The 12937-nt window shown below is 47.1% G+C and overlaps 1 protein-coding gene across 3 annotated transcripts in view; it reads right to left on the minus strand.

Moving 5' to 3' along the window:
- Zc3h18 (zinc finger CCCH-type containing 18) overlaps nt 1-12937 on the minus strand; it is a 44333-nt gene that overhangs the window by 10163 nt on the left and 21233 nt on the right. For all 3 annotated transcript variants that reach the window (XM_052727773.1, XM_052727771.1, XM_052727772.1), the window contains 6 exons: nt 11016-11164; nt 10625-10717; nt 9725-9882; nt 7406-7523; nt 5707-5975; nt 808-999 (listed from right to left, as the gene is read on the minus strand). In XM_052727773.1, coding sequence (XP_052583733.1) covers nt 808-999; nt 5707-5975; nt 7406-7523; nt 9725-9882; nt 10625-10717; nt 11016-11164 — 979 coding nt within the window. The remainder of the gene's footprint in view (nt 1-807; nt 1000-5706; nt 5976-7405; nt 7524-9724; nt 9883-10624; nt 10718-11015; nt 11165-12937) is intronic.

A 12937-nucleotide genomic window follows, 5' to 3' on the forward strand; every position in this document is an offset into this window, starting at 1 on the left:
TGTGGGCCGGTGGACAGAGTAGAGGCAGTGAGAAGGTGACCTTCACTACTACCTGCTGGGGGTGCTGAACCACCCCTCTTTTAGTGCAGTGAGAGACAGCACACACAGAGACAGGAGAACAGTCACAAATGCACAGCGACACAGTGAGGCGGAGGTGATCCTGAGATAACCTACAGACACACTGCAGCACTGTCACCCTACAGTGGAATGTTGGAGAGACCGATACTTGGGGGCCTGGATGTACCCATGGTCACTGGGTAACCTAGAGACTAGTTCGAGTGTTGGACATAGCCATATATGAGTTTTCAAGCTGACCCTACTGTCCACAAACACATACCTCTGGTTCCTATTAGCACCTCAGGTTCCTCCTAGACTCCATCCGGAACTCCTTCTTCAGGCAGGGAGACACAGCTCTTATCACCTACCACTCACTTCCTCATGTGCTCACACTAGAGGTCAGAGCCACTAAGGCAAATTCTCTGAGAAGCTGGGTGGAGTGTGCAGTTCCTCTGTCAGCAACCTAGCACCTTTTCCACAGGATCTGAGAGGCCTCTCCCCTACCTGAGGGAATGTATGTCTCCGGTAGCCAGCCAGAGTAGTGTCTATACCATTCTGGGTCACCCATTCTACTTACTTTTGTATGTTCTGGGGGATGTGAAGTCCTACCAAAATTTCTGTTATTAGTCCCACCTAATATCCCCTTGACCTGTCCTCGGGCAATGACCACACACACACACAGACACACACACACCCCTGGCAGCCAGTGGTCATCAACAAGCCACTTGTCTTTACAGGTCCCCTCTTTACCTGGAGGAATTGGAAGCAGAAGCTGATGAGGCAGAGGTTTTGCGACGCCTTCGTGCCCGGCTTGGGGAGACTGACACACCAAGTTTCTTCTTGGGAGACTTGGATCGGCGCCAAGGGTCCTTCCACTCATCAGCTCGCTTCACCTGTGGCCCCACAGAGGTGGTCTCCTTCTTTGGTGGCTCAGCTTGACGGCTAGAATCACAGAGGGATTCTCAATGCTCAGGCTGCTACCCTTCCCCAGCAATGCTGCTTCAAGAAAGAGATTGGAAAGCCAGCACATTCAGTGAGTTTATTATAGAGATACCTGAAGAAGAGGTAACACAGCACACCTTCTAATCTCAGTTAGTTCCCTCCAGAAATGGTCTTAACCTTAGCGCCATTTTTTTTCCTGTGAGCATCCCCATTTTCTCTTAAGTCTAATAGTAGGTACTTTTAGGGGTGCCATTACTTATTTCTACCTTTCTGACTATATGTCAGACAGGGATGGAGTCCATCTGGTTCAAACATGCTTATTTCTAGTGTTGGCACACAGTAGGTATGCGATATTCATGAAATTAAAGCAACAATCACTGTGTTTTCAAATTCCTGTTAACTAAAAAAGTTACCAACACCATGCTTTAAGCATTTTCTTTACATTTAAAGAGTCTGGTTCAACTGCAGCCAGGGAACTTCTTGATTAATGCATGGAAAGAGTGAGTATCCCAGGCCCTCCTCCCTAACAGTACTGGCCTCAAGTGCTCAGACAGGCCATAGAAAAGGGCATCAAGGAAGGCTGCACTACCACCATGGAAATAAAAACCCTGTCTATTTATACTTCCAGAGCCACTATTTAGTCACCAGCCAGTGGCAGGTACCATTACCATCACCTGCTGAGGGTCCAGGTAAGAGCAATATCCAGTGCTGAAGCCTATCCCACAAGACATGTGAAATGCAGATTGTGCCACTGTTACTTCAGCCCTAACCCCAAAAGCTAATGCCCCAGGTATATAGGTGCTGCCTATAAAGAAATGCAGGAAGGAAGTGAGAACCGAACAACCTGACATAGCAGTTCCCTGTCACTGGCCACTGGGTCAATTTTTATACTTTCTAGATGGTCTCATTCTAAAAACTAAGATGAGGGCTGAAGAGACTGTCCGCAGTCAGAGCACCGGCTGCTCTTCCGGAGGACCTGGGCTCTATTCCCAGCTCCAGTGGCTCACAACTGTCTGTACCTCCAGTTCTAGGGTATTTTTTGACACACTCTTCCGGCTGCTATAGTCACTGCACAAATGTAGTGCACAGACATACATGCAGGCAAAATACCATACACATAAAAAAATACAATTAAGTTCGAGGCCAGCCTGGGCTACCAAGTGAGTCCCAGGAAAGGCGCAAAGCTACACAGAGAAGCCCTGTCTCGAAAAACCAAAAACAAACAAACAAAAAAAAAAACCAATTATAAAACAAAACAAAACAAAAAATCTAAACTAAGAAGAACAGACACCAGGGTCACTAGCCTCTCCACTGGTCATCTGCCCAGTGCAGCCTTTCCATACAGGAAGGAAATGGGAGGAATACCCTGGTAAATGTGGAGTTCCCTCTTTCTTGGATGCAACCAAGTAAGTACTTAAACCTCTCTGCAGGAAGTCCTTCACTACCTCGAGAGATAGACACTGGGTCCCACTGAGAACAGGTAGGTACCTTCAGCAGGTGAAGGACAGTGCTGTGGATGGGCCTTGATCTTCTCATCCCTGTAGGGTGAGCATCTGAACCTAGGCATTCGTAGTACCATCTTCATCTGAGTGGCTGGCTCAAGGCTCTCCAAGGAGGAGGGCTATCCACCATGTCCATGTGTGAGAGGCACATGGTGGCAACAGCATGCCGAATTTTGTTACTATAGACACCCAACTTTAGACGTTATTACTCCAGTGATTCTGTGAAGCACATGATCTGGTATGTGTTTTATAGCAATGATGCAAAACTTCCTTTAAAAGGTATTTAAGAGGTTAGAGATATAGCTTAGTGGTAGAGTGCTTTCTTCCTAGCATGTGTGTACCATGAGTTCAATCACCAAAAAAGAAAAAAAAGATATCGGAAGTTTAAAAAGCCAAAGTATGCAGGTAAGTAATAGGCGGTAATCTGGACTACAAGTATGGGGAAGGATGGGGTGGGGTGTGGGCTCTGATCCTCAGTCAGGGCTACAAATAATCAAGGTCAAATAAGAGGCTATGTGGATGAAACCATGGGAAATGCTAATGGCTTAAGCCCCATATTTAGAGGTAGGTCTTTCAGAGGAAAGACTGGATGAATCATCACTAAAGAATCCATTACCAAATTCACCCAACAAAAAAGTTCATGTAACATTCAGAGGAAAAGGCTGCAAGACTGACCTGTCCACCACTGCCATCAAGATTGGCGACAGAGAACATCTAGACTACCAAGCTCCTGCATCAAGGTGTCAAGCTTTTGAGCTGATAGGCTAACACCACCCAGCTGCCACACGAGTTGTGCTCTGAGTGATGACGGTCCACACTTGGGAGTCTGCAGGAATGACAAAGGCTGTATCTTTGCTTCCCAAGACACCCTGAGAAAACCATGTTGAACTCCCCTCTTAGTGGGGGATAACCACCCAGATATCCCATCAGACCTAGAAAGCAGGGCAGAACACAAAACCACAGGAGGCTACACCTCTCCACAGGTGCCCCAAAGCCCACTCACTGAGTGTGGCCTGTTTCAGGGCTGTAGTATGTGCCAAAGAGGGGAATGCTGGTCAGGAACTACAGCAGGAACCTGCTGGACAAGGACAAACTTGCCATTCACAGATATTTCTAAAGAGGAAAAGAAATAACGGCACAGGTGATCTCTGGTCTTGACCTTCGGGCAGCTGCAGGCACCCTCCTATCTCCCTGCAGCACAACTGCACATTCAAGGCTACCGGAACCTCCGCGGGGCAAGGGTCAGCTGCACCGCCCCAGTCAATGCTGAGGCCGGCAGCAAACGGCCAAGAATGGCACAAGGAAGTAAACTGCTGATGAGCAAAGTAGCTACCCCATGTGTCTGGGGACTCCAACCTGGACAGCTGCCAAGTCTGGGGTCAAAGAATAAAGAGCAATAGATGGAAAGTCACTTCTAAAATGAGGAGGACTAAACATCTAATAAAGACAGGAAGAGGGAACTCACAGCATCTGGGTTCTTCCCTTCATTTTTCCCTCCTACCTCAATCTGCCAACACCCGAGGGACATGCACTTTGGCTTATCTCCCAGGAAACTGTACAGATTTCCCCAGGGCTGCCCCATCTGGTCACACTGCATACACATCTCAGATGTGGGCGGTACCCACCGCATCTCTTTATGTCCACTTATCATGTGAGTAGCTAATGGTTTCCACCACACGTGGATGACTTCTACTGGCTAAAAAAACTCTCAACTCAATAACTGCTTCTTTCCTCTGGAAGGTCCCTGGAAGAGCGAGTCCTAGGTATTCTCCATCCTGGTTTACCATTACTTCTTATGGTATGGCCCTCATCCCAAAGTTCACACTTGCTGTCTGGTCCTCTTTTCTAGCCCCACATATATAACACCAGACACCAGGGATCTAAGTATTTCTTACTGACATTTCTCCACCCTGTGTCCTAAAGACACAGAAGGACAACACATGCCAGCTGAATGAGACATCAACAAAACCCAGAGCAGGTAGGGCATGGTAGCACATGCCTTAATCCCAGCACTCTGGAGGCAGAGGCAGACAGATCAAGGCCAGCCTGGTTTACATACCTAGTTCCAGGACAGCCAGAACCACACAGTGAGACACTATAAAAATACAAGAGCAAAATCCTGTCCTGTAGCTCGAATTACTGACCAACTGACCAAACCAGAAGGCCCAAGTCCAGTCCTGAACTGCAAGTGCTGGACTGGAGCAAGACTTTCCCACAATCTACCACTTTGACTCAGAATCAGAAAAGGTATTTGACGATACTCATAAACCAGTGAACCCAGAGACACAGAACTGGTAACAAATGACAGCAAAGGTAATGCAGCCCCAGATCATGCGTTCTGGGATGGGTGGAAAGAACGACAAAAGCAGCTGGGCACAGTAGCACAGGCCTGGAATCGCACCAGTTTTACAACCGAGATAGGAAGGATCCTAAGTTCAAGGCGGGGAGCTCAACAGATCAAAACAACACGACAAAGTCTTTGTATTGTTTCAGGGGTCGGTAAGCCTACCTAAAATGCATCTGGACGTTTACAATGTTATCCACACTGCCTTTGACTCTTCATCCCATTCTCCACTCCCACCCCACTGCCTTGCAGAGAATGCAGAAGGGACAGACCCAGCCTGATGGGACAGCACCATGGAGAAAGTGGCTTGTTTGGAAAACTGTCTGTCAGGCCCTCCACCAGCTACTAGATGACGCAGCAGCTCCTCCCATAGGTAACCAAGAAGGAAAAATCCACATTCACACACAAAAGTGCACACAAATGTTCACACCTACAACTGTCAAACAGTGCCAACAACCCAGGCAGCGGTGGCGCACGCCTTTAATCCTAGCACTCGGGAGGCAGAGCCAGGTGGATCTCTGCGAGTTCGAGGCCAGCCTGGTCTACAGAGCAAGATCCAGGACAGGCACCAAGACTACATAGAGAAACCCTGTCTCGGAAAAAACAAAAAGTAAAAACAAAAACAAAAAGTTTCAACAACCCAATGTCCACCAACAGACAGACAAGAAAAGCAACTGAGGCACAGCCGTAGTGCTTTCTGCAAATACAATTTAAGAGAAAAAAACCATACATACGGCTCTACAACCACACCAAGTCCTAAACAGGCAGGCTGTTTCACGGAAGCAAGGAGCTGTTGCTTCAAGAGCTTAGAAGAGGCCACAGGGCAAGACATGCTGATAGATGGGAACTTGGGTGGTCTACCTTGGTGGCTGTGGGGACCGGGGCTTCGGCTTCTCCTTGTCCTTCTCCCGGTCTTTGTCCCGGTCACGGTCTCGGTGCTGCCGGTCCTTCTCATCTCGCTTGGCTCGCTCTCTCTCCCACTCCTCTTTCCTCCTCTGCCGCTCCTTGTCCCGCTCACGCTCCCGTTCTCGCTCGCGCTCCCTCTGCCTTCGCTCACGCTCTCGGTCGCGCTCCCGTTCCCGCTCCCGTTCTCGTTGTCTGTTCTCGCGCTCCCGTTCCCTCTCCCGTTCCTGGGTTAAAAAGCCAAATATAGATGCCCAATTACACACTATTTGGTAGAAGTGCAGAGAAAACAGGGAGCAGATGCTCTCAGGAGGCCACTTTATTCCCAAGTGTCTCCTTAAGACAACTTAGCTGTGTCTGACAGCAAAGGCCGGCAACTAGGAGACGAAGGCAGGAGGATCTCAAATTCACAGCAAGCCTGGGTCAAGTGAGAGCCAATCTGAAAGCCACAGACCTAGTATGTCCAAAGGTTTGATTCCCAGTACCACATAATACACAGACAGACACACAGACACACAGACACACAGACACACACACACACGATAATATATGTTAAAAAAAACAGGAATGCATACAATTTAAGAGTGAAGTTACCCCAACCAAATAAATACAGAACTTTGTCAATACCAGCCTGGTATGAACTCTATACCACAGGCCCTCCCATGGGTGACCAGCTCATTCTTAGGATGGAAGTCTCAATGGCTGCCCATGTGGGCAAGCCCACACCACAGTGCTTCATGAACACTGTATTGAAGGAAGTGTGTGCACCTCTAGTGCACTCCCCCGCTGCTGACTTGTTCTCCTGCTTTAATAGTCAACATTCAAACAGTTCAGACACAGCCCGGCTGACGGGCTCTGGGCCTTTGCGACCTTAGGAGACACCATGCGCACTCCATGCCATTCCTGCCACCTGTGTCGCTGGATACACCAGAGAACAAGTACCTGCACCCTGTATCCTACCTCCAAGAGGAAGCTGTAAGGTGGCAGTTCTGGGATAGGTGTGGGTCTGTACAGCTCACTACCTATGGGCTGCTGGGGCTGCCACGAGTCACAGCACACAACTGCTCAAGGGCTCCTAATAAGCCTTTCCTAAAGCAGACTTTCTAAGCAGGCTGACAGTGAAGAGGGAACGGGCAGTCTGGCTTTCAGATCTTTATACACACTAGGTTCTTGGGAGTCTTCACCAGACCAGTATGGCAAGGCCAGCCAGAGGCACATCCTTAACCAGCAGGCTAGATGGACAAGAATGGTGCTACACATAAGGACATTATTCAGAGATTTCCAAGAGTGACATACTCACAAAGGTGACAGTCTCCTGAAAACCAGCATTGATGCCTTACGAGTAAATCTTACAAAACCATGGCAAAAACAATAATTCCACGAAAGGCCACCAGACACGAGACTATCACAAACACAGCCAGTGGCTCCCTACATGACCAATGTGGGCTCAAATTCAGGACTGTGGCTCAATACATTTTGTTAACTGAATAAGCTCAAAGGAAACATACCACAGGAAGGGTTGACTGATGCCAGGTAAGGAAGTACACACCATTGTATGGCTGAGGCAGGAGGATTATGAATTTGAGGCTAGCCTAAGGTACATAGTTAGACCCCATCTATGGGAAGAGGAGAGTTTTAACATGTGGATCATACTTACGCGATAGTTATGATACGGCTCTGCTTCTGTATACTGCACCCTGAAATTCTCGTACTGTCCACCACGCCAAAAACGCTCTATCTCATAGTCATAATAAGGATCTGCATAAGGCTCAAGTCTGAAAAAAGAGCCAAAAGGAAGGAAATCGTATCATTTAAGAATGCTACAGCAAAAATTCTACATAAAAGACAAGCTAACAGACTCCAACCCCATGTGATGAAAATAATACACCGTGACCAAGTGACCAGCTAAGAACACAAGGCTGACGTCAGCATTAGGACATCCACTACCACTGCACATGTCAGTCACTGGGGAGGAAAAGCCCTGGGACTATCCACGAGGGAAGACAAAGACAAACCTCCTGTATGCATTTCCGGAGAAAACACTCAACAAAATAGGAACTTGTATTTTCTAATGAGACAGAAACATAGTCTTAAAAGCACTTTAAGGACCTCAGATGGCTCAGATGGTGAAATACTTGCTGCACAGCCTGATGATTTTCAAGTTTGGTCCAGGGAAACCATAAACATTAATTCCACAAAGCTGTCCTCTGACCCCCCACACATGTGTTATGGCACTCTTGCCCACACACCATGTATCACTGCATATATACATACAAAATAACAACAGCAGCAGCAGCAGCAACAACAACAAAAACAGCAGCAGCAGCACCTTTAAAACCAAAGCTGGAGAGAAGCATCGAGGAGTTCCCTGAGCATTAGGGTACCGTGAGACCTATGACCACCTGCCAGTGTGTGCAGGCACTGATGGCAAGATTGGCAAGATGAGCCCAGAGAGGTGCGAACACAGTGAAACTGTCTCCATTTGCCATCCTGTGACACTACACCTTAACAGTCCATGACAGAGCCAATTCACACAACCATCCACCCACTCACCTCAATAAAGCAGAACAAGAGCTTAACATGGAAACCTATGTCCTCACATATAGCTCGCCAGCTAATGAGGAGGCAGTATGCATTTACAACAGCAGAGGGAAGGTGCTTGGGAATGACACATATTCAACCAGAAATGCAGATCTCACTCCAGAAAGTCACAAAGAGGCAACTAATTGAGAAGACATGACAGGGTGCTCCTTATCACCATGCTGGTTCATCCTCCATTGGGACATAAGCATATCCCAAGTAAAAACCAACGAGCACATTCATGGGCTAGATGGTTACGCCGTCAGCCTGGTTCACGTGAGAAGGAGACATAAGCCCAGCCAAGGGAACTCCACAACAGAGAAGACACCCTCTGAAGCACGCCAACACCTGAAAGAGCTCCACAATCCTATGTGCTTCATTTAGTGCAGGGGGACAGCAGGCCCGGGGACACAAACTAAGGTGGCATCTCTCAGTGTCCCAGTGAACAATGTGGATACCTGGCTACTCTCACTTCAAAACCCTGCCACTGTACTGGTGAGATAGTTTACAAACCAGGGGACGTATGCAATTAATTAAAAGTAGAATAACTGTAACAATGTAACTAAAGTCACCAAAATTGATAAGCTGCTTACTTTTAGAATTCTCATTCAGTATTTCTGAACTTGGTGAGCCAAACCACAGACTGCAAAGCTATGCCATATACCAAAATTTACCTCTTCATCCTCCCGGTGGATTTCCATCTGGGCACGCACAGACCCAGTACCTGCCCTACTCAACGTAGTCCTCAGAACCACGTAACTCCTCTGTTGAGGGGGTTTTGCTCCTTTTTTTGAGACAGGATTTCTCTATGTAACCTTAGCTGTCCTGGAACTCTCTCTGTAGACCAGGCTGGCCTCAAACTCAAGAGATCCCCCTGCCTCTGCCTCCCTAGTGCTGGGATTAAAGGTGTGTGCCACCACTCCCAGTTCTGTTGAGATTTTTAAAAGACCAGCATTAAATGTCTGAGGAGGGGACTGAAGAGGTAGCTCAGTGAGTGGTTAAGAGCACTTGTTTGCTGCTCTTCCAGGACATGAGTTTGGTTCTCAATTCTCATGTTGGGCAGCTCACAACAGCCTGTAACTCCAGCTCTAGACCCAATGCCCTCTTTTGGCCCCATGGATACATACACACATACACATGTATCTTTAAAAAAAACAAAAACAAAAACAAAACCAAAAACCTCATTCCCCAAGTAACTGACGAAGAGGTGAGGAGACAAAGGCATAGACTGAGCCTGTAGGAACTTTGGGAGTGCACCCCAGAGGTAGCCTTCCAGCATGGAACTTAAGCATCTCCTCCACAGAAGCCAGAGTGGTGGAGACCATACCCTCGGGACTTGTGTGTGGCTACTCCTGATAGGACATGAATGGGCCAGGGCAAGCAGAGGGTTCCTTACGTTGTGTCTCTGACATCTCTTGGGACCCTAGAATTCCAATCTCGGAAGACTTCGTTTTCCTTGTCAAACTCCCGGTCGTCTTCACCAATGGTCACTGTGAGCCTTTTCTCTTCAAAGTCAGGCTCCTGCTCTTTCCGAATGGTTGCTTTTTTTAAAACCTAGCACCGAAAGAAGATAGACATCAGTGTGAAATACAGACCTCCAAAGTCACTGAGAGGGACACAGGGAACCTGAGACCTGCAGCAAAGTACAGCACCAGTGCCCAAGGGTACGGGCAAACACAGGACTCCAGTCTTCTCCTGCAGGCCTCAGAGGAGGCTGGTCTAAACAGGTCTGCGTGACTTATCTACACAAGTGAGCATCTGGGACTAGCACAGGGACCCCAGAGGGCATGTAAGCAAGGCCTTTATTTCAATCTCCCTCAAGAGAGAACAACTTGGACACTGAGAAAATAAGGTTGGGTGTTAACAGACACTGATACAAGGTGGGTATTGGGAGCCACAGTGGGCAGCAAAAGGAGGCCTGAGAGAGCTAGTAAGAGCAGACACTGGGTCTCAGGGGGACAGAGAGGAGGCCCTACAGAATGGCAGGGACTGTCTTGCTGCCTGGGGTAACGGTCAGAGACAATTCATCTTTTGGGTTGCCCATGACACCTAAAAATGTTGTCTGTGTCCAGGGAGGTTCTCTGGCCTACTAAGATTTACCTGTGACTGGACCTGCCATGCAGAGATGGCTAAATATTACTTCTCCTTCTCTATTAAAGGAAGCCCAGAAATGTTCATAGCTTCTGAGGCCTCACTGAGTTTCCATACTCTCTGGATCAAAGCTATGCCAGTCCTGCCAGGACCACTAGAGGGACCACCACTGTGCTCTCCCTCCCAGAGTGTACTGAACTCTTACCTCCTTTGCGTGTCTGAGTCCGCGTTCCCAGGCACTCTCTGTTGGGGGTTCTGGAGGGGGTGGAGGCAAAATTTCATCAACTACTGGCCCACCCTATTAAAAAATAAGAAGAGAAACACTGAGGAAGTACTTAAAAACCTATTAAGAAATAGGGCAAAACACTTAAAAGACAAGCCAGCCAGCCACACACACCTGGCTTTCCTGCCCAATCACCCACATGCCCTGAAACATCCAAGGCTACCTCTACACAAGCACAAGGAACCCTGAAAGGTGCTCCTTGACTCTCAGGTACAAGATGCCTTTTCTATAAGGACCACATTTGTCTTCAGCCCAAGATTCAGACAGAACTCAGGGATCCCATCTGGTGGCAAAAAAAGAGGAGCTCACGCACCCAAGGGTTGGCAGGCATCAATGGGTGAGGTCCAAGAGGCGGGGCACCGTTGGGTGGAAAAGGTTCAGCTTTGGTGATGAGGGAATAGTTCCCCTTGTCATTCACTCCAGGGTGTATAAACCTACAGTTCATTCCCCAGGTGCAGTTCCCTAGGGAAACAAAAGTCCAGTGAGAAAAGATGCCAAGAGCACAACTGTTGGAGGGCGGCAGCTGGGGTGCTTACTGACAATTTGGGAAGCACCCATCAACCCATTTCTGCTCCCACAGGTCACTGGGCCTCCGCCCAGAGAGTCTGAGGCCAATAACAGCCTAGCCTACCTCTCCTGCTGTGGACACAGGTGTTCCACAGTCCTACAGAGGTGAGCAGGGCAGGTCTGAACCAATGGGTCAAGCCAGGTACTTCCATGAGATACCATTCCCTTGATGAGAGTCCCTGCTTGGACTCCCAGGGTCTATTCACAGTCACTTTGCAGGTTCTATATCCATGGATTCACCACCCAGATACAAAATATTCTTTGTGTTGCACTGAACATGTGGAGACACTGTAGAGACATTTTTGTGTTTCTACTCCTTAAACAATACAGTATAAAAAGGACTTATTTACACTGTGTCCAGGATTGTAAGTCACCTAAAGAGGGCTTAAATTACAGGAGGGTATATATTACACTATCTTGTAATAGGGACTTGGATAGCCTCAGATCTGGCATCCATGGACATTCTGGATCCAATCTCCCATGGATACTACAGGACAGCTGGGCACATCAATTATCTGAGCACTGATTAAAGCAGAGAAGCCAGAGAGTCTCTAGAGCTAAGGGCAGAGGCAACACTAGGGCCTGTAGGGAGCTTCAGCAGGTACCTGGACATTTATTTTGACTGTGCCGAGGTAGAAATCAAGGGGAGGCACAAATATTACCAGATCTCTGTTAACTTTGTCCCAGGGTAGCCCTCTCCAAACCATTCAGGATTATTTCTGATCCTTAAAAAATGTGTGAATAAGAGGGTCCTGGAGAGATGGCTCAGGGGTTAAGAGCACCAGCTGCTCTTCCAAAGGACCTGGGTTCAATTCCCAGCACCCACAGGGCAGGTCACAACTGTCTGTAACCCTAGTTCCAGAGGATCTGACACCTTCACAGATACACAGCTGAACACCAATGCAGGTAAAATAAAAATAAATAAATCACTTAAAACAAACAAAAATATGTGATAAATTAAGCTACTTAAACTTATCAAATCAACCAAAATACAATTGAGCTTTTACACTTTGCTCATCAATAATCAGCTAAACCCCAGCACTACTAAAGGGAGCCACCCAATTTTTCAGTGCAAAATGCTAAGTGTCTCAGATGTACAAAGCATCACCAAAAAAAAAAAGGTCCTATGTACACACTATTAGAAACATCTAACATTTAAACACACTTCCTAGTTTAATACATATTATCTGTTCTTTTTTTTTTTTTTTTTTTTTTTTTTTGGTTTTCTCTGTGTAGTTTTTGGTGCCTGTCCTAGATCTCTCTCTGTAGACCAGGCTGGCCTCGAACTCACAGAGATTCACCTGGCTCTGCCTCCTGTGTGCCATCACTGCCTGGCTTAACACATATAATCTTAAATAATTAAAAGCTATATTCAATTTGAAACAGATATTCCAGTTGAACATTTTTGCTAACAAATCATGTTTGCTAACAAATCATGAAACAAGGCAAGTTTCATCTTTAAATACCATGACTACTGAAGTCTGAGTTAAAAACAACTCAACACAAAGTAAGAACATATTGATATAAAGCACAAAATATACTCAATATTGTTTCCCTGCAGACACAAAAATGGTATTTTTTTTCATTCCTAAAACTATTTAAGGATTCACATGTAAGTTAAATGAGGTTGGAAGCCTCACTGTACAGGGATCTGAACCTCTGAGCCCT

The sequence above is a fragment of the Peromyscus californicus genome, unplaced genomic scaffold (genome assembly GCF_007827085.1).
Source record: "Peromyscus californicus insignis strain IS unplaced genomic scaffold, ASM782708v3 Scaffold_8__1_contigs__length_139910024, whole genome shotgun sequence".
Classification (NCBI taxonomy): Eukaryota; Metazoa; Chordata; class Mammalia; order Rodentia; family Cricetidae; genus Peromyscus; species Peromyscus californicus.